This window comes from Podarcis muralis, chromosome 9, assembly GCF_964188315.1.
Source record: "Podarcis muralis chromosome 9, rPodMur119.hap1.1, whole genome shotgun sequence".
Lineage (NCBI taxonomy): Eukaryota > Metazoa > Chordata > Lepidosauria > Squamata > Lacertidae > Podarcis > Podarcis muralis.
The window spans coordinates 23,433,604-23,455,023 of NC_135663.1; the positions used below are offsets into that span (position 1 = coordinate 23,433,604).

Below are 21,420 nucleotides of genomic sequence, written 5' to 3' on the forward strand. Positions count from 1 at the left end.
CTCCAACTAAACACTGGCCATGCATGTTGGGGGCTGAAGGGAGTTGAACTCTTAACAGCATCTAATTTGCTACCACTTCACTACAGTGTGCCTGTTCAACAAATAAATGGAAAAAAACTAAGAGCGGGATTTGTGCATGGTTCACATATGCCTGTTCAGGTTTATTTTAAAACTTGTATAATTATTATTTTGAAGTTGGATAATCTCAGGTAAATATCAAGCTCATCAAGTAAGATGAGCTTTCAGTCTCTCTTTCTCTTTCTCTCTCTCTCCCTCCCTCCCTCTCTCTCTCTCTCACACACACACACACATACTCACTATTAAAACATGAAAGACTGCCAGAGCAAGAGAAATGAATTTCAAGGGAAGAAATCCAATAATGTGACAAACAGTAAAGTTATAATTAAGCAAGAGGGAGGGCTGGATATATTCGGACCTTAATGATGTCAAGACAACCATGTTCTTCAGCCAGGACTGTTATGATATCATCCACGCATCCTGTAAGTAAGAAGAGGAGGAGGAACAAATGTTGGCAATGTAACACTGTTCAAAGATAAACCATAAATATATTTCACCTCCTTAGAGCAGGGGTGGGGAACCTGTGGTCCTTGCAGGACTCCAACTCCCATCAGATCCAGCCAGCATGGCTGATGGTCAAGGATGATGGGACATGTAGTCCAGCAACATCTAGAGGGCCACTGGTTGCCCATCACTGCTTTAGGGGCTCAACACCAAACCATATACTCCTGAAACAGGAAAGCAGACTGCTGCAGACACAAAAACAGACACCCACCCACCAATAACAATATTTTCTCCTCATACGTTTTTAACAATTAAGCTTTGTTAACGTACAACTTGCCATGTATGTAAGAGAAGGGTCCGTGTGCCTAAATCCTGTAATAAATTTACTCTATCAAACAACACTGTGAAGTTTTGAAATCAGTGTAAATATGCACTGATTAATATGAGAGAAGATTACGTAAGGGCACTACCGACAAACTCAGTTTTATTCTGTTAGAAGTGCCCCAGCTACAGCTTTCCAGACAACACCTGGGTTTTCTGGACCAGTTCAGCATTGGTGATTGGCATGGCCAGACATCTGCCATGGCCTAGATGTCAGAACAGCCCCAAGAAGCGGGGAAGAGGGGGGGGAGGTCAAAGGTGGTTAGGCACTATTCCGTTTCAAACCAATAACTGTGTGAAGGACTAGTCAACCTTGGCAACTATTGTCCACTGTGCCTTGCATTCCCTGCACAAGACTAGAAGAGAAGTTGTCAACTACTTGGCACCATGTAGCAAGGGCAGGAACAGAACCTGGCTGCAGTCACACAGGTACAGGCTGCACTATTCTTGGTCTCTTGCTGGTTCTTATCTGCAAAAGTTATCCTGCGGAGGCAAGCATTATGTTGGGACTTGTGCCTGTTTGGGGAAGCAATGATCCCTTCCTTGATCTTTGCAAATTGTTTGGTGCAATACAGAAAGGCAAGATCACCATGATAAGCGGCAGCTCATACTTTTGCCGTACTGTTAAATTCTCTTCAACAGTAACTATCCCCTTCTTGATGGGTTCTGTTTAACTTTCCAATGCACTGAACGCATTTACATCCCCAAACTCAGTATCACGACCTCTGGGCTCATCTGAGATTTTATGCAGTCTTTGCGCCCCGCAGCTATTTTCACATTACTCACCAAGATTAAGTATAAGTTTTAGTCTTTCGGCTATATCCAAACTCTGGAACAGCTTTCTGCCCTAAAGGCAACAGTAAGGTATGCGGTTAAAGGAGGGTCGTTATGAAAAGCTCATGACAAAACACACAGCCATTATATGCTCTTGAAGTTTGCTTTAAAAGAAATATATGTGGTGATAATGTTTTTGTTCTACATAATCATGTTTGCTGACTTAGGCTGCAATCCTTCAACAGGACTTTTAAAGGAGGGTTGGGGGTCACAGACTTAAGCAACCTATGGATGCCCACTAGAAACTGTTATGCTAACTTTTGAAGATCATCAATTAACATTTGATTATATTTTTCAAATAAAATATGTGGTAAAATAATCAATGATGCAGGGATATAATTATATAATATAAATTATAATATAAATTATAGAATATAAATCATTATAATATAGGGTTTTTGTTGTTTTTGTATAGTTGTTCTTCAGCGACCACGTTAATTACTACAGTTGTTGCATTTTTAGTGAAAAAGAAAATCAGCTCTGGCTTCATGAGAAGCACTGCCTTAAGGTAAAAAGGTGGTTAATTTTACAAAGGTCATAGGTCATTGTTTCTTTTATCTGAAGGAAACTGTCAACAAAATATGCAGACTTTTATCCTTGCAAAAAATTATGCTCTAAATTTTATCAGATGAATGAAAGCTGCATGCCACAATGCTTTTAAACTGTTAGACATTGCTTAAACCTCGAGAAATCTAGATCAAGTCACAGATCCAACATAACCCTTATTTTTCCAATAAGGCTACGTCAAGAGCATATTATTTTGCTATCAAGCCTCAACAATTGGCAGAACCAAATGGTGCAAACTGAAGGAGAAGTTTACAAAATCACGGCCCAAGAGAGTCTCTCTCTCTCTCTCTCTCTCTCTATATATATACCGGTATATATATCAATCAGAATTTATGCATATTTTTCTAAAAATCCCACATGCTGTTTCATTCCCTCTTTCAAGTAAGCAGTAAATTAAATTAAGCCCCTCAGTAAACTAACAGGGGTTAGGAACCTGTAGCCCACCAGACACTGCTGGACTACAACTCCCATCATTCCTGACTATTGACTATTATGGCTGAAACTGATGGTTGTTGGAGTCCAGCTGCATCTGGAGGACCACGTTAGCCTTCCCTAATATAACATCTCTATTTACAAGATTATTGAGGTAAAGGTGAAATCAATTTTTCCTATGAATAATATATTTCTGGTAAGATGACGTTTATACTGTTCTTGCTGTTTTGAATTTGTTTCAGTATTTTGACTCCTCACCTTTCTCTTAAAAACAAGGTGACTCAACAAAAAATAAACATATACGGAATATGTTTTGCACAGCAGCAACCTGATAACCCAAATACATAGAACAATGTCAGATACATACCACACAAAGCTCAAATAATATAACACCAAGGGACCACACGTCCGATTTAGGGCCCGAAGGGAGATGCTTTTCACTTTGCATATGATCACTGTTTTTGATAATTCCCTGTGCAATTACCTCCGGTGCCAGGTATGATGGATACCTACAAGTAATGGTACAATAACAAAAGCAAAAGCATATTTCAAAAGGCCTGCAGGACAAATCCACTGAATTTTCATAATGGACACCTGTCTCATTAAACTGCATGTCATCTTTTATAGCTTAAAAAACCCTTGACACGGTAGAAATAAAAGGTGTCAGCCTAACCTACTTCACAGGATTGTTGTGAGGATAAAAGACAGGGGTGAAAAGAACCTTAAGCTCTTTGAGGGGAAAGTGGTATAGAAATTTAATGAATGAATAAATGAATAAATGAATAGCCTGCTTTCAAATCCTGGTTTAACAGCATTGCAATTATCTGCAGTGTAAATGCTGATTGTTCTCCTGCTGCTTCACTGGGAACATCAGGGGTAAATGTGTGAGGGTGATTTGAGTGTACAGTCGCTTGTCAATTACATGAGCTCTAGATGAGCCCTTAGAACGCTGCTAAGATGAGATTCTCCTAATTCTAACCAGAATACTGTCTGGTAACCAAAGTCAAGTTTTACATTTCTCATGGCAACCAGGCTTAGAATAATAGAATCAAGTATTATTCTTTGTCAGGTGTGAGGAGATATTCTTTAAAAAAAAAAAAAAAAAAGTTTCACACAGAACGTACGTTTCCTATAACGTCACAATGTAAAACTTACCCTATAGGAAAATCAACATCAGCACCATAAGCTGTCATGTAGTAAAGGCCGAATTTAGCCAGTTTAGCATGACCCTATTAAAAAGAGGAAGAAATGTACTGGTTATCAACCTAATGAGGGTTTCTACCTTGTAGGAAGCTTTGTGTTTGAAAATGCATTGACATTCATGTTTGAATTCACAATTTCCATGGCCAAAAATCTGATGGTGAGAAACTACCAGATATGATTAGTCTGTCTGCACATAGCCCTAGGCCAAATCACGGCTTAGCATGGAAGGGCAAATAGGTTCCCAGACCAAAGATTATGGCTGCAAGCTCCTTTCCTACCTGGACCTAAGCCTGGGGGAACCTCTTTCAGCCCAAGGCCCGCATTGCCTTGTGGGCAAATGGGGGAGGGCAGTCAGTGCATGCCAAGCAGGGCCAGACGCAAAAGTGGGTGAACAATACATATGACTCTTACCTTTGTTCAGGAGGCTATGATCACCATCACCCAAACTCTATTGGTCTAACAAATACAGGTTATACCTGTTAGCATTTCACTCCTCCGTTGCTGGATGTGTTACAATCACATGTCTGTGTTTACTTTCTAGGCTTGGAAAGCCTGAGAATGGAAGCTAGCCTTATCTCTTCTGCTCTGTTGTGTTTTTGTACTTTTTACTTTCTGTTCTCTCTTGGAGCTGAAGTGAGAGAATGCCAAGATCACTTTGTCCTGTATATGTTGTTTAGTCGTTTAGTTGTGTCCGACTCTTCATGACCCCATGGAACAGAGCACGCCAGGCACTCCTGTCTTCCACTGCCTCCCGCAGTTTGGTCAAACTCATGCTGGTAGCTTCGAGAACACTATCCATCCATCTCGTCCTCTGTCGTCCCCTTCTCCTTGTGCCCTCCATCTTTCCCAACATCAGGGTCTTTTCCAGGGAGTCTTCTCTTCTCATGAGGTGGCCAAAGTATTGGAGCCTTAGCTTCACGATCTGTCCTTCCAGTGAGCACTCAGGGCTGATTTCCTTAAGAATGGATAGGTTTGATCTTCTTGCAGTCCGTGGGACTCTCAAGAGTCTCCTCCAGCACCAAAATTCAAAAGCATCAATTCTGTATATACTGCTTCATAAAAGTATATAGTCCTGTATATACTGCTTAATAAAAGCTTAGAATGAGCACACCAATCTCCACTTTGTTTCCGCTAAGCTCTGCTGAGTGTGTGTGCACATAGGCGTCTGCTATGTGTTGCTGGAGCGTACCGGGACTGATGAATTATGGACGTCCTGTAGCTGCGCAACTTCAGGAAGACGCCCGGAGAGGTTTGTCTCATCTCAGGGGCTGCATGGACCCCCCAGCGTATTCCGACAATACCTAGTAGGCTTCTAGGTATAGTCATGCAAAGATTGGGGGCGGGGTTACACACACACACACACACACACACACACAGAGAGAGAGAGAGAGACACTCTTCTCTCCATGCAGGCAAGTAGAAAGCATTTTCATGGTTTAAGGACACCTTTGCCAAGCAAAACCACTTGAGGAGGGTTCAGAGCATGGCTGGTGTGGGAGCATGCATTTGAAGAGTCCCAAAAATCCAAAAGAGAAGTCTAGAGGGCCATATTTGGTCCCTGGGGATAATATTCCCCACCCATGCTTAGCGTTGCATTCAAACCTGGGCTTATGGTATGTCTTGGTCCAGATAAGCAGCCCTCAGCTCCTGGACCCAATGTTCCCCACCTCTGGCTAAGCATTATATCCAAACCGACAGGCAAACCACAAAATCAAGTAAGGTTGTAGCACTAAGACAGACCATGGCTTAGCTCTGGATAGTGCAGAACCATAGTGCAGCTGCAATCTTTGGTCCAGGAACCAGCACGTTTCTTTGCTTTTGGTAAGTTGTGGTGTGGCTCAGTGTTATGTGCAAAGTGGACCTAAGTGTGGTATTTCAGAACACTGGTCAGTCTTGCTTCAGCTTTTCCTCTACCCAAACTGCCAACATTTGTAGACAAAACTTTTATGTCCAATGCAGATTTTCAAAGAACACCATTGTAAGATGAAAATGTAAGAGCTGTTGTTCTCGACAAAGTTTCCCAGCTGTGTAGCTGAAGACATTTATTTCTGTTGAATGCTAGGGTACGTGTGAAAGGCAGTCTCAAATTTGTGAAATCAAAATATTTTTCAGGAAGCCTGGATAATTATATTCCCATTTATTTATGTGTGTATTTATTCCAGAATTTATAGGCCAACTTCGAGAGATTAAATCTCTCGAGAAGACCCACAAAGTATTACAAACATAAAATTCATTCACTGCATAATTACAAACCATAAAACCACAAATCTTTAAAATGCTAAAACATCTAAAAATATTCTATTAGCAGCAATAAAACAGTTTCAGCAAAACAACTAAGGTTTGCATGATGGTTTATGGCTTGTGTTTGTCTGGAAGAGCAAAACCATGAGTCTGGATTTAGATGATCTGCTAAGCAAAACTGAATTTCACCTAGGTTTGTTACCGTCATAATAAACAATGGTTCATGACAGCCAAATGAAGTCACTGCATTCGTGTCTAGGAAAGGTGTTCCATTTTAGATAAAGGTAGACGTGCATCTTCCATCTATGTGGGGGAAGAGTGCCATATACACTAAGCTATGCAAAATATGAAAGTATCAATTTACCTTGCATTTAAATGCAAAATGTTGCTTTTATAAGAGAGGTATCTTTCAAAAAGTTTTCAAATTAAGTTCTTATTACATTGATGTTGACAAAGGATGCGGACTGACAGCAAAAACAAAATCTTCTAGCCTTACCTCTTGATCCATGAGGACGTTGTGAGGTGAAAGTGCACGGTGGACTATTCCATGCTTGTTCATGTACTGCAAGCCCTGCAGCACTTCATAGGCGATACATGAAATCCTAAAAGGGCTGCAGTGAAATAGTAAGAAAATAGCCTGTTTCAGTTATTTTGGCCCGAAGCAATATTTTCAGCTGATCTTAGCCACTCATAATTCTCCCCACATAATCAAAGGTTACTATCCAAATTAAGCAGACAGGATAGAGGTAGACGAGAAAGCATAATAAAAGCCTAGAGGCGAGTTCGCTGGGTTCACAGCTGGGTTCACAAGAGAATGGTGCTGTTTATAGGTTCAAACGAGTTTCGTATCCTTTAAGAAGATGTGTCATAGGAGGTCAACCATATGGAGGATTCTCACAGGCCTGGAAACTTCCTGCAGGCATCAGTATCAGAAGTGAAACTAGTTAGAGCTAAAGATGCATAAGGATTTCGTTTGGCATTTTTAAGTGAGTAGATCTGGTTCATACTTCCCAGACTAATACACAGATCAGAACATATTCTTTAGTTCTTGCACTTCTCCATAGGTTGAGATTCAATCCTCAGCTTAAAGAATATATCAATATGATCACAAAAATGTATTGTTTCAAATCAAATGCATACAAAATTTGCATAGTTTGTCATTTTTTTATCTTTCGATAAATATTAGGTTAACTTGCTCTCCTGGCTTCCAAACCCAAGTTAAAAATATCAGTTGGACTGCCACTCACAGTATAATACTGTATGTTTCTTCTTAGAAGTAGAAGTTCAATGTAGCTTAAACTCAAGTAAATGTATATGGGACTGCAGCCTGAGTTATATTTAACAAAACACAGTTAAGTGTAGGTGTTGGGTCGTATGGTCCAGGGGTCTTAAATCCACTGGATTTTTTGTTCAATCTCCAAAGTGGAGAATCAGAAAAATGTGAACGTGAGAAGCTGTAATTCGCTGAAACACTAGAGGGCCTCCTCTGATTATCTTTGCATTATAAAAGTCAGAGCATCCGAAAGCAGAAATTCAGGATTAAATGCTAAACCCTATACAGAGCCAACTCTATACTCCCACGGTTTAAATTGTAACAATTGCTTTAACTATTAAAGTAAAGCATGTAATAAACACATTACATGAGGATCTCCTTGTGCTGTGGGGAAGGCGATATGACCATCTCTCTTAGGTTTGCAACGAAGACCTCAGTGGACAGGTGAAAATTAATGCATGCTAAGACCTCTGCAAACTGAGGGATAGAAACCATCATTTTTATACTATTCTGCTCCCTGTGAATACTTAAGTTTAGAATTCTATCAGTAATTACTGTGAGGAAAATATGGGATGACATAAGCAGACAGGACGACTCTGAAGTTTCCTTTTTTAAAAATGTGTCTAACTGTTTTTGTTTGCACAAGACTCCAAAACATGAAACAACCCTAATTGAATGCAGAAATGTCTGCAGAGTCATACTACTTCTGGAACAAAATGCCCCATATACATCAATGGACGCTTTACTGGATGAGAGTACTTAAAAAATGTGGACTTTTTAATTATCCCCCTCAGAGTTCATAATTACGCCCGCTGGATGAACACACTAAAGAAAAAGACCCTCCTCTCCTTCCAGCCCCAAGACAATACTAATACAGACTGAACTTGTAAGAAGAATCTAAGCTGGTGATGTTGGATGCAGCTGGTGGTCAGAGGATATAATTTTTTTTAAAAAAAACCCTCCTCCAAATTTACATAATGAAGCAGCAGGGATATAATTTGCTTTCATCTTCTTTAACAGGGACCCTCAGCTGTTTGGAAAATGCTTTTTAGTCTGAAATGCTAAATGAATCCCTAATGCTTCTGACCATTCGAAATTCATACCAAAGGATAGCCCACATTTTTTCTCTCAGCACACGCAAATAGAAGCCCATTAAGAGTGGCAGGGGCTACAAGGGAGGATGAATAAACCTCTCCCTTTCTCATTTTCCCATTCTTAAATTCAATTCCCCAGATTTCCACATCGTTTTTGGGTGTGTTTTTTTAAAGTCCTGATGAAAATCCACCAATGTTTTAATGTGGAGTTCTAATATATTATACACACACAGTTTTGCCTAATACGCACATTATTTTGCAGAGCAATTTTCCCTAAGAGAGTGCCTTTTGCTATGTTATTCTCACAAACATATGAACCTTTATTAACAATTTACACTAGCATATGCATTTTTTGGTACACATCACGAGGGCTGAGAACTGCATTGCAAAGTTCAGAGAAGCGGGAATATCAAGGGATTGCTACGCTTTGGTTTGCTTACAATTTCAGAGCCTACAGATTTGGTAAATGTGACCTAAATCAAATTTCTGCCCCATTCCTAACCAAGAGACAAGAAAGTGACCTTACACTTACCTCATAAGAATCTAACCTTGGGATTGAGTGCTCAGTGTTTTTTAAGGTTCGGTGCAGACCGTTTAGAGGTAATGGATGATTAAGCAGTATACTAATTCTGTTAGATAAATAAATAACAAATACTGCAGAGCAGATGCATACAAAAAGGGAGCGGAGGGGACAATGGCATGTGTGTGTGTGTACGCGCAAAGTGGGTTCCACAATAGGAGAAAGGATAAGGCATGGAAATGAGAGTGATCTATGTACAAGGAAGAGTTGAGAAAAGTGCAGAGGAGGGTGGAAGGGGAAAGGAGAAATGTGAGTGCACAGGGGGTTGTGAAAAAGGAAGGGGTAAGAGGCTTGGAATTAGGTTCAAAGATGAAAGGGTCCGAAGGAGAAGGTGATGGATACTGAACTGTGGCAAATGAGCTCTCCATAATAAAATGGCAGGTCTTAAAAACACACACACACACAACCCCCCCCCCTTCCTCTATGCAGTAAGTGTGTGGTAAACTTGTATGCCAGAATGTACAATTATTGTTTTTTTACAAGTTCTAACTAGTTTCCAAAAAATGGGTGTGTGCGAGAGGGCCAAGCGTACACAGTCAGAACTTCACATTCACTTTCCTCTCTTTCTCTGGAACCACTTGTTGGGTTTGGCTGTGGAAATGGCTGTAGAGTCAAGCACAGCTTTCTCACTTGTGTTTATCTATTCTTCGGATTCTGTTTCCAGCTTTATGGCTAAACCAAGGCCAAACCCAAAGTGCATCCAAACAGAATTTTAAGCTGGAGATTTGCAAGGGTGAAACCTTGTTAAATCGGGAATAAACTGTGTAATACAGAGCTGGCCAGCTCTGTTTCCAACCCCCAGCGCCTTGGAGGCTCCTGTTGGACCATGGCTTTCATTTCAAAACAATTTCTATTTATAGATGAATTAATTTGTTCGTGATAAACAAGGTGGCAAATTAAAAAGATAGGTGTATTATTTTCTCAGTTTAATTCTGCCAAGTTTTTCAGGTGTGACTCTCCTTTAGTGGTGGCACAGTAGTCTGTTCATTCACTGTTACTGAAACAGATCCACTTTAAACAAAGAATTCCATCTGATTGGTGTGGGAAAAGAGGTTTTTCAAAATATAACCAGCTACTGGAATGAGTGGAATACCACATAATGCAAGTACCTTTGAGTCTGCAGAAGATGTTCATAAAAAATAAAGGAGTTGTATCTCTTATAGTGAAAGGAAGTCTGGAAAGGATGACCATTAGCGTATCCAGCACACCATAATCTCCTCTTCAGGTTGCAGAAATTATTAGAACGGAACACTTTGCACAGTTCAGCAGAGACGCTATGCCTGACCTTAAGGCTTCAGCAGCTTCTGCCACTGATGAACACACTGATAATAAAACACGAGTTGTTCTATTAAGTGCATATTCTTCAGGGTTAGCCTAGCTGTTACGTACCCCATCCTGATTTGATTACATACCACAAGCAAACACTTTTCTTCAATATTTTTATTAGCCATCATAAATAGAGGGCTTTATCAAGGAGACTGTGGTTAATATATATATTATGGAATAAAACACTCCCAGACTGCAGAGTCTCACTTCATTTGCATGCAGCCGCAACTGACTACCAGACCTATTCATTTTCACAACTTGCACTAAAGCCAGATTTTGAGGCATCACAATGTAGATTCGAAACGTGGGTGTCAATTTCGGAGCCAGGCAAATACCTTTTTTTATTTTTTCAGGCCTTTCGCATTCATTTTCATCTTGCCTGATGAGTTTTTAAAAAAGTTTTTAAACCATTCATATAGAATTTGTTGCCTTTTGTATATACAGTGGTACCTTGGCTTAAGTACTTAATTCATTCCGGAGGTCCGTTCTTAACCTGAAACTGTTCTTAACCTGAACCACCACTTTAGCTTTAGAAATTGTGCCGCTGGAGCACAATTTCTGTTCTCATCCTGAAGCAAAGTTCTTAACCCGAGGTACTATTTCTGTATTAGTGGTGTCTGTAACCTGAAGTGTATGTAACCTGAAGCGTCTGTAACCTGAGGCACCACTGTATTCTCCTGTTTCCAATTTGTTGCTGGCAATCAAAAATTGGGAGAATCCTCTTGGGCTCAGGTCTTGCTTGTAGGCTTCCCACAAGAATGTGGTTAGCCACCGAGAGACCAGGATGTTGGGCTGAATGGGTCTTTGGTCATATCCGGAAGAAATCTTTTTATGGCATTTTGAAATTGTGAAAGGAATTCGATGAGGATCATATATGAGTCCGAGCACTGGTCCATCTAGCTCATTACTTCTTACACTGAGAAAATTGTGTTGTTGTTTTTCCCCCAAGCCCTCGCTAGAGATGCCAAGGATAAAACCTGGGTCTTTTGCAGCAAACAGAACCAAGAGCCTTGCAACAGCAAATTTTATTTTGACATAACCTTTGCTGGCCTTTCAAGATGCCACATGTTCCTTTGTTATTTTGTTTAATAGCCCTTAAAAAAAACAATTAATGGAAATGACAGGAGAGAAAGTGGTGTGAAAATTAAAAAACTAGGATAGATAAAATTAGGATTAAGGAAATTCACGGATGATAAATCCACCAACAGTTATTATGATTCGTGGGTAAGGAGTGGGACTTTTGTGTGGCTGGAATGTAGCGTACTGTACAAAGGTAGCAGTTGCTTCCATTGCTCCAAAATACATCCATATCCCTGCCTCCATGGCTGGGTGGCAATGGCGCATGAAGAAGCTGCCTTATATACGGATATAGACCACTGATCCATCTAACTCGCTACGGTCGGCCACGACTTGCAGTTGCTAGCCAGGGTTTTAGTTGGGGGTCCTTCATAATAAGTCTTAACTAGAGTTGTCAAGGATTGACCCTGAGGCCTACTTCTGAGCTACAGCAATTTTAAATTTCTATTTAAATGTAATTAATACATACAGGCTCATGAAAGGAAAACTGAGGTTCACGAAAAGATTTTGGTCCAATTTTTATACACAAGCTTAATGATAGAACATAGTAATTATTCGTTCCATTGCTTAACATTAAGGTAAGTTTCTTGCATCAACTCTCGCACATGTGAAATTGTGCAAGACGTTTGGCTCACAACCCTTTGGATCCTGATCATGCTTTGTACAAAACCAACAACCGCAGAAGTAATGCAACCTTCCAATTAAAACCAACAATGATATTTATCAAGAACTGTTACCAAAAACCCACACCTTTTTCATGCAGGAGAGTAAAGACCTTTGGAGAATACAAATTGCCCTCTAGAGCCACTTTCAGGTATTTAAAATATTTGGAAGCAAGTCTTTGGGTTTCTTTGTGCTTTTTCAGCTGCAATTCTTTTAAAAAACCAAGTCATTCATATTATTAGCATTATCCTCTCGATGTATTCCCCCCCTAAAGAGTTCCCGACAGGAAATTACTAATTAATTTCATCATTATTTTTCTTTCCTTAAAAATATAAATAATATTGCATAGTGACCTTGTGTACTGTTTTCCAGCTTAAGTTTGTGCAAATCACAAAATCTGTCTTACAGCCTCCTCCCTCATAGCAAGGCCAAAAGGAATATATTGATTTAATAAAATGTAAAGCCATGAAAAAATGCTGACATAGCAGGCCACCAGGATGCACTGGGTTTCAACACACCATTTCAACAGATGACAATAACTGAGTAGAAACTTATTAAAATACTTTAAGTCCTCCCCCTTCTTTTTAACAAGTCAAATTCAATTTGATATGCATAGTAAAATGAAGAGGAACGTCTAGCGTAGACTTCAGCAGGGGGGAAAAACAAAACAAAAACTGATTTCAAAGATGAAATAATGGATTTTCTCACTATTATAAAGCCCTGTTCAAAAGCCAGTTCCATAGGCAAAACTAACCTCCATCTTTCTCCTATCTGATCTTTCACAGTATCTCAATTATTCAGTTATTTTGAAGCCCTTCCCTTGCTGTTATCCCCTAATATTGGTTGGGAGGTGGGGGAGAGAAAGAATTGCAGAGAATGACCATGAAAGATCTATCTGTAATTGTCATGGGTAGCACTGCAAGACAGAATGTCATCAGACAATCACAATCAGAAGTTAAGAGTTCTGGTCAAAGCACAGAAGCAGCACATTATCTGTTACCAAAAAGAGATGAAAGAAATATGGCAAAGGGGGAGCTTCCAGTTCCTTTCCCAGACATATGCACGCAAATGCACACGGACACACATATATCAAACTCTCAGCGGCAGAGTTGCTCTGATCAGCTCCCAAGCAAGTGAATGCTGATGCAAGGACGGAAAAAGTGATTTGTGCCCAAGGGAATGTTATGTGCACGTCTGTGTGTGAGCATGGATGAAAGTAGGTGCATTCCTTATTGTAAGCCTTCTAAGCATCTATTTATCATATCAGGTGGATCTGACACCCTGCCAAAACAGTGAATTGAAGTTAAATCCGCCAAACAGTCGTTATATAAACATGGCTTGCATTTGACACTCTGTAAATCTGGCACCAAATGCTTTCAGCAGACACTGGATTCAGTCAAGAGCTCCAACTGGAAGCTCAAGCATGGATCTGACCCCAGCAGCATCACTTGACATGTGGTACCAACAGTGCCAAATGCAAGCCACAGTTGCAAGGGGGGGGGGGGTCAAAACACCTGATATGAAGTCAGGTGAGTGACAGGTGGCCAAGGGGCAAATGGCCTTACAGATCAAATAGATTCTCTACTGGAAATATGGTGGCAGAAACTAGGAAGAGGACTTTCTAAATGGGGAGCTCTCCTGCCTGGTGAGATCTAACAGGCTCCTCTTCCTTTCACTGGCTGTAAACCTAAAAAAAAGAATAATTATTATTAAGGAAGGTCTTTGCAATGTAATCTGTTCTTAAACTGATTTTTATGTTGTGGAAAGCATTTCTTCCCTGCCCTTTCTTGGATTGGCATTAATGCAAACATTTACACCCCAACCTAAGGAATCCTTAAACTGGTTCTCAAAGTATATTTAGGAACATTCTCAGGATCACTTAAACTGGCAAGGAATGTTGAACTTTAGAAGGGGGTTGTGTATGTGAGTGCACAGATGATTTTCCAAACTCTAAACTGGGGGTCACTGATCCAGTGCGTTCCAGATGTTGTTGGACTCAAATTCCTACCAATCCCAGCCAGCATGGCCCATGGTCAACAGAGTTATAGTTCAGCCACCACTTTGCCTACCCCTGCTCTAAACGCTAGGCAAGTATTACTTTTGAACAAGGCCATTTATTTCAGAAACTTCCAAGACACAGGAAAAGTATCGCAAGGTATTAACGCACCAAGTAAGCATTATTTAATAGTCTGTTTGGGGACTAAAAGCTTTTGCAAACAAGCAAAGATGACATCTGTATTCAAGCAAAAGAAGTAGCTGATCAGGCATGCTACAGAAGAGTATGTGAAGATGTGAGCAAAATCATCTGGATCAACGTTTGCAAATGAACATGCTGCAAATTATCCTAATTCCTCTTCACTATGAAGAAATGAATGATGTCCTTTATGATAAAGGGCATAATGGCTGGACTCAGATACGGTGTGAAATCATGGTTTGTGATGTGTAACTGTAGTTTAAATACCACACAGTGGCTTAAGCTTCCAAGTGTGCAGCAGGCCAGCTGGGGTCTAGATCTGATTGCTTTTGTTTCCTTTTTAAAAATTTGTCTTGATTTAAAATATCATCTTACATATATGTTACAAATAGTTACAGCAAAATTAAACACGAAAATATAAGAGATAAAAGATAAAAGAAAATAAAAAAACAAAACAAAGGAGAGTTAATAAGAAATGAATATTGGTTATAACATCCTGTCTTTTCTAATAAAGTCTTCTGAAAGAAACTTCCAATCATTTTCGTTGTACTTTTTCTATTGTCTTAATTTATCGCACAGTTTGTTTTACAACTTTTCCTGTCTATTTTTCTAGTATATTTATTCCATTTGTTTATTATATACAAGTATCATTCAGTTCTGCTAGGATAATGTCATTTTTACAATATAATCTTATATATTCATTGAATAGTCTCCATTCTCTGCTTGCTTTTGTTTCCTATCTGCTCAGCATTCAACATCAAGCTCGCTTCCATTTTCATGGCGCAACAGTCTTCCAAGAGGTTTGTCAAGGCTCTGAAGAATCACCATCACATATTCCAACAGCAAACTCATTCTCTGAGTGAGGATCCTTACTTATATAACCAAAACGGCACCATCCACAAACAGAGGGTAGTATAAACAGGTGTGCGGGAACCCCAATATTTGCAGAAATAACGAAAAAATCAATGAGGACTGAAAAGATAGGGGACTCAGAATGCTGTTTTTTATTGGGGGCAGGGAGAGATGGAAATGAGTATTCAGGAAAAATGAGCCCCTAACAGCAACTCTCCCTACCTTTGATTCCCAGAACAGTGGTACCTCAGGTTAAGAACTTAATTTGTTCTGGAGGTCCATTCTTAACCTGAAACTGTTCTTAACCCGAGGTACCACTTTAGCTAATGGGGCCTCCTGCTGCCGCTGTGCCGCCACCGTGCGATTTCTGTTCTCATCCTGAAGCAAAGTTCTTAACCTGAGGTACTATTTCTGGGTTAGCGGAGTCTGTAACCTGAAGCATCTGTAACCCAAGGTACCACTGTAACTGGCATTCAGAGGCTTACTGCATGCTTTGTAAACCAGCTTAAAACTGTGCTTTCAGATCCTAGTCACAAAACCTGTTAGCTGGCTCAGGTTTGGGCATGAAAATCCTGGTTCAGCAAAACAAATGTGATTTTACATGACCTCCAGGCTGGCTCAGAGCAAGTGGTAACGTTTATTGTTACATTAACATCTTCTGCTATAGATTGAATTACTTTGCATACCAGCTTCAGCTCTCATTTTATATTTACTAAAAATTCAAACTAATTAAGAAAAGCAGTATTGGATAGTGCATAAACAAGACATGACTAATGGATTTATTTTGCTTCATGACTTCACACCAATAAATGCTATTTTGGAAATGAATTACTGGGAAAGGATTAAAATGGAAATAAACAAATACCCAACTATATATATGTTGTTATACTTGATTGTGACAAATGGTTGTGTGTTTTTTAAAAGAAGTTTCTTGATTACCTACTTCCATACTTTTCCATTGTTTTAATATTCCCTTGCTCTTCAGCTTATTTGCTCAGACTGGTTGCACTTTTCTACATCCGTAGGAGCAACACTTAAATCATGTTTATATTTTAAGAATGAAAACATAATAATTAGTTCCAGAAAGGTGTTGTAGAAAGGTATTTTAACCCAGAAAGACTGCATTTTGAGCTATGCCCCTTTCTCCTTAATCCTCCTTTTACTGAAAGACATACAGTATTCAGTATTTCAGAAGAATTATCTTAGAAATACCTACTCATCTGTGTCACCCCCAAAACCTGATTTTACTCAAAACGAGCTCACTTTCCACAGACTCCAATCTCCTAATCCAACCTAAACATAATTCATCTCATTAGTTAAAACAGAGCTGGAGAACCTGTCACTCTCAAGATGTTTCTGGAGTCCAGTCCCATCAGCACCAGTCAGCGTAGCCAATGGTTAGGGTCAACCATGGACCTGAAGACTCAACATCATTTAGAGGGCCAAAGGCCTCTTCAGTGTTCCAAATGAAAGCACCACACACACAACCCTTGAAGCCGTATCAATGGCTGCTTCTGAATTGGAATCATATGAGTGTTCAGTTGCTGGAAAGCATTTGCCTTCCTCTTACCCCTTTCCTCGTCTTATTTTATTTTTTTATAAGCTACATGTTTACCCTTTGGAGAACCTTTTTCACATAAAGCCTACCTCCCGTTTGATTTTGGAACACAATACAAATGGTAATGCATTTATAGCAGAGGATGGAACAAAGACATCTAATACATGGAGTAGACAATAGTTTAATAAGAGCAAATAAAACCTACTCATCCGAGTCGGATCATGTTTTCCACCAAGCTAGTAAACAGCTGCAGACAGAGTCTGCTTCCGATCAAAGGGTCTATGTATAACATATTATACCTCTGTATCTCTCTGATGGTTCACTGGTAATTTTTCAAAACCATAACCTCTGAAACATATGACAACTATATTTTATTGAAGACATACTATGACCACTCCGCTCACGAATTCAGAACAATTCAAAATGCATAATGCAGGTGCCAAAAGCCATCTAAATGTCTACATACTCCATCTGTCGGCTTTTGTGATTATAAAATTGCAAAAGGCTTCAAAAAGAAAAGGGGGGCATTTTAAAGTATAATGTGAAAAAATAATAACAGAATAGTGTGTGTGCGCTTATTTTCAGTGCTCAGAAGAAAACATTTCTCAACTAACAGCTTTAAAAGGTAGCTTTTAGGACTCTGCACCTCTGACTAGAAAAACTGGAATTCAAAGGCAGGCAATTTACAAAGTTGTAAAACCACTAAGGCTACAATCTTCGACAAACTTACTAGAAAGCAAGCCTCATGGAGCCTAGTCACTGAACAAACAGAAACAGGGTTGTGTTGCATGACACTAGCTAGAACTTAATAAGGTTGTTGAATTTCAATTGAAACCAATATTCTAATTAGAATGAAAAATCCAGTTTGATTATTTGCTTGTACTTTGAACAAATAAATGTTAAATGACAATCTTTTGCAATGCAGACAGACAGACATATATGGCAGTTACTCTTATGAACAAGATTGCAGTTCTACTGGCAGGCTACAAACATAGCACATTCCTTTCCAAGATTGTATACTGCAATTTTATTGATATTGAGTTGTTGTTCCAATAATTAAATTCCAGAGTCAGATTTAGAGTCAATATCCAGACGGGAAAAATTTCTCAAACAACAAAATTTTGCAAAATGCAATTACAGCTGCAGTCATTAATTTTTTTATTATTGCATTTATATACTGCCTTTCATTTGAAGATCACAAGGAGGTTTGCAACATAAAAATAAGAAATGAGAACACAAAATATATAACAAAAAACTAACAGACTAAGAAACCAATAACTCCCCTCCAATGAACACATTTAATAGGCCATAGTACTATCAGGAATCCTATCTGCTCAGATGTGCCCTAAGTTCATTTGAGTTGCAGGCAGAAAAAACCCAAGCTGTCCATGATTTACTGTGAAATGCAATGCATGCTTACCTACCGTGCTCACTGGGGCTTACTCTCTTGTAAGCATGCATAGGCTTACAGCCTTGGTCTAATTCTTGAAGTTCTGTATTCTAAACCAAATGTTTTAGATCCTGACACCGACTGAGAAGTGGTTATATCAGTTTCCCAGTGTTCGTGGGGCTGAGTGTTTTGCTAACATTTCACCTTCTACAACTATACCTATACTGTTGCCCAGGTTATTTCAACAAGGTTGCCGAGAACGTATGGTAGAGGTAATAATATACTCTCAAGAGGCTTTGAAGATCATTACGTTTAACGAAAGGTTTCCATTATCCAAAATGTATCCATCTGGGGATACACAGAGATCATAACAGAAAAGTGTGCTGCAATGTTTCTGTGGAATGTTTAGCTTCCTGACTGAGTTACAAGAGAAGCCAAATGTAGCGTAACTATTTGAGATATCTAACTTCGGAGTTAGAAATTCTGATAAGCTCTTCTTAAGTAGTATCCTAGTGGAACGTCACCACCTTATGGAAAAGTGGGAGAAAAAGGAGGAGAAGTTCTGGTGGACTCAAAAACAGAACTGTGCAGAAACACCTATGCAAACGTTACCTCATATGTAATCGGTATAATGATGCATGACTTCATAAGATTAACTGCAAATAACTATCAGACAGCTGTATAGCCTGCTGTTTTGCAATATGCACGGAAAGATGGACCGTCCACCCATGGTATATCTTCAGTTTCAGCAACAGCCTAATAGAAGATTTCCTGCTGACTTGACATCAGCTTGTGGTACAGGTGCAAAGGACTTATTTCCTGGCAAGTGCAAGAAGAATTAATCTATAAACCATAAGGACAGCTTCTCCCATTCCATAACAGTTTGTGAAATTAATTGCAATAGCATGCATATCAACTTTGGGTATAAAACCTGTTCTATCATGAGCTAATACAATCAAAACAAGTAGGGGGGAGGACCCCAAATAGTTCCCTACAAAGCTAATTGACGGAGATGGATTGAATAGCATAACTGGGAATTGCTCTTTCTTAAATTATTTCTGGCTATTGAAAGGTCTTATGACAGAAACAAAAAGATGTCAATTTTAATTAACTGAAAAACAATGGGAAATGTTTCAGTTGGTCTCAGTGAAAGTATCCCCGAGGTGAAACAGCTTCTCTTTTGCATAGTATGAACTCGAAATTTTTGCTGCATATGCTGGCTTGAGAAATACACACAAAAAAAGCCTTGAGGGAGGCACGTTTCTTTTCTGATTTGGGCTTTAATTTTTTTTTAGAAAATATGCTTCCATAAAAAATTGCCACTGGCTGGGCATTTCTCTTAAGGTAGGTGAGAAAAAGCTTTCAGTCTTTTGCCTTGCTGAGCAAAGGGGGAATTAAAGGACTGGACGTTCAAATAATGCTTCAGGAAAAATAATGAAGGCAAACTGCTAACATTAAACTCACTTTGGAGATACTTTAGCCAGACAGTACAACATTTTTATATAGGTTGGGTCAAAACATTATTCTTGGACTTAGTAGCATCCCCGAGAGCTGACATAACTCAGTGCCTAAAAGCGAAACCCCGTATATGAAACTAAGAAGCAAGTCCTATGAAGTTCAATAGAGTTTACTCCCAGGTAAATGACAAAGCTACAAATGCCCAATTCAAATGTTGTTTCTGCCACTATTTCTCAGCTTCAACACCTCCTCACCCACCAAAAGGAGAAAACAATACTGACTTACATTACAGGGTTGCTAAAATTACAAAAAGCAGTGAATAGAGTTTGTGAAATGCTTTGAAATTTTAAAATACACAGTATTTTTATTTTATTTTACTGGGTTCTTATTTTATTCGGCAAGATTGAAATACCACTTAATTGACAAAAATCCCCTCAATTTATTATTGTGCTTTTGTTCCTTATTCCCTTCTAAATCACCTGGGAACATAAATTAATTCTGAAGGCACAGGATGTAAATTATGTAAAGGAATATCCTAGTTTTAATGTACCATTAGGAAATGTGGTATCTATGATCTTTGGTGACAGGGGCTTAGAAGTCTTCCATCACAGCAAACTGTTAATTGTTAAGCAATCTGCTATATATCTCTGATATCCACTGAACAGGCATGCACCCTCTCATTGGGTATAATCTATAAACCAACATCTGTCAACATGCAATGAAGATAAAATTTAGAGCTCACTCCATCCATATGCCAAGCACAAATGGCAGGACTCAGATAGAAGCAGTCTCAGTTTCTGCTCTATAGCCAAGTAGACAATTGGTGATTATTCTGCGGGAGCTGGCACTTAATGACCTGGTGGTAAAATAATTTCTGAGATACATTATTTCCAATCCATTTCAAAATGTGTTCAGTTGCCCCTCAAGTCTTCAATCCAGCTAAATAAATCAGTAGGAAAGAATCTAAATTCAACCAAAGTGAACTGGAAATATTAACACTAAGCCAAGTAAGGCCAAGGCTGGAGAATTCAACCACAGCACAAGTTTGGTCTCATTTATGGGGTGAGTGCAAAGGGGACTCTGAGATTAATTTGCATGCTTTATTTGTAAATTACTTTTTATTCTATGTAATAAGAAATTTTGGTAGATTTGATCATGGTTTTACTGCATATGTATCAACTTTTTTGTTTTTTGTTTTGTTTTTCCTTCTTTGGACAATGCTACGGCCTTTGGCTAGTGCAATAAAAGTTTCTCTCTCCCTCTCCTTATTTTCATATTTATCAAAATGCAGGCACCACTGTAAGAGCCTGATCCTGGTATTCGGAGGGAATACCACTAAGCACTATTCCTGTGCCAAAATCCGGCCCCATTCCCTAAAGATTCTAAAAATGTACACATGCACAATCTACCTCCACAATCTGTACCCCAAAGAGGGTGCAAATTACGCCAAGCAGCTCCATGCATGCAGACTTTATGTGCAAACAGTTTGTAGGCTCCATTTACAGCTCCAGATAACTGTGCAAACAGGAAGCGAAAGGCACTTCCTGTATCCACACAATCATTTCTCTGTATGTGTCATATCAACAGGGATACTGTGCTATGCTACCAGCCTAAGGCCAGAAGCAGACAGGGTTGCCATGCTATATTCTGCGCTGAGCAGAGGTATGGCTGAGGTTTCCTGATCCCCTCACCTGGCTAGAATGTAGTCTTTTGTCAGCTGGAAGAAAATAATGTTGTAATCTCTGTTCTGCATTTTACATTGCACAGCAATATCAA

General features: G+C 39.3%; 1 protein-coding gene across 4 annotated transcripts in view; it reads right to left on the minus strand.

Annotated features, from left to right (window-relative positions):
- The window catches only part of TBCK (TBC1 domain containing kinase), an 85,396-nt gene that overhangs the window by 53,789 nt on the left and 10,187 nt on the right, over positions 1-21,420 (minus strand). For all 4 annotated transcript variants that reach the window (XM_028743222.2, XM_028743221.2, XM_028743223.2 and 1 more), the window contains 5 exons: positions 6,676-6,790; positions 3,892-3,965; positions 3,104-3,245; positions 1,690-1,750; positions 437-498 (listed from right to left, as the gene is read on the minus strand). In XM_028743222.2, the coding sequence (XP_028599055.2) occupies positions 437-498; positions 1,690-1,750; positions 3,104-3,245; positions 3,892-3,965; positions 6,676-6,790 (454 nt within the window). The remainder of the gene's footprint in view (positions 1-436; positions 499-1,689; positions 1,751-3,103; positions 3,246-3,891; positions 3,966-6,675; positions 6,791-21,420) is intronic.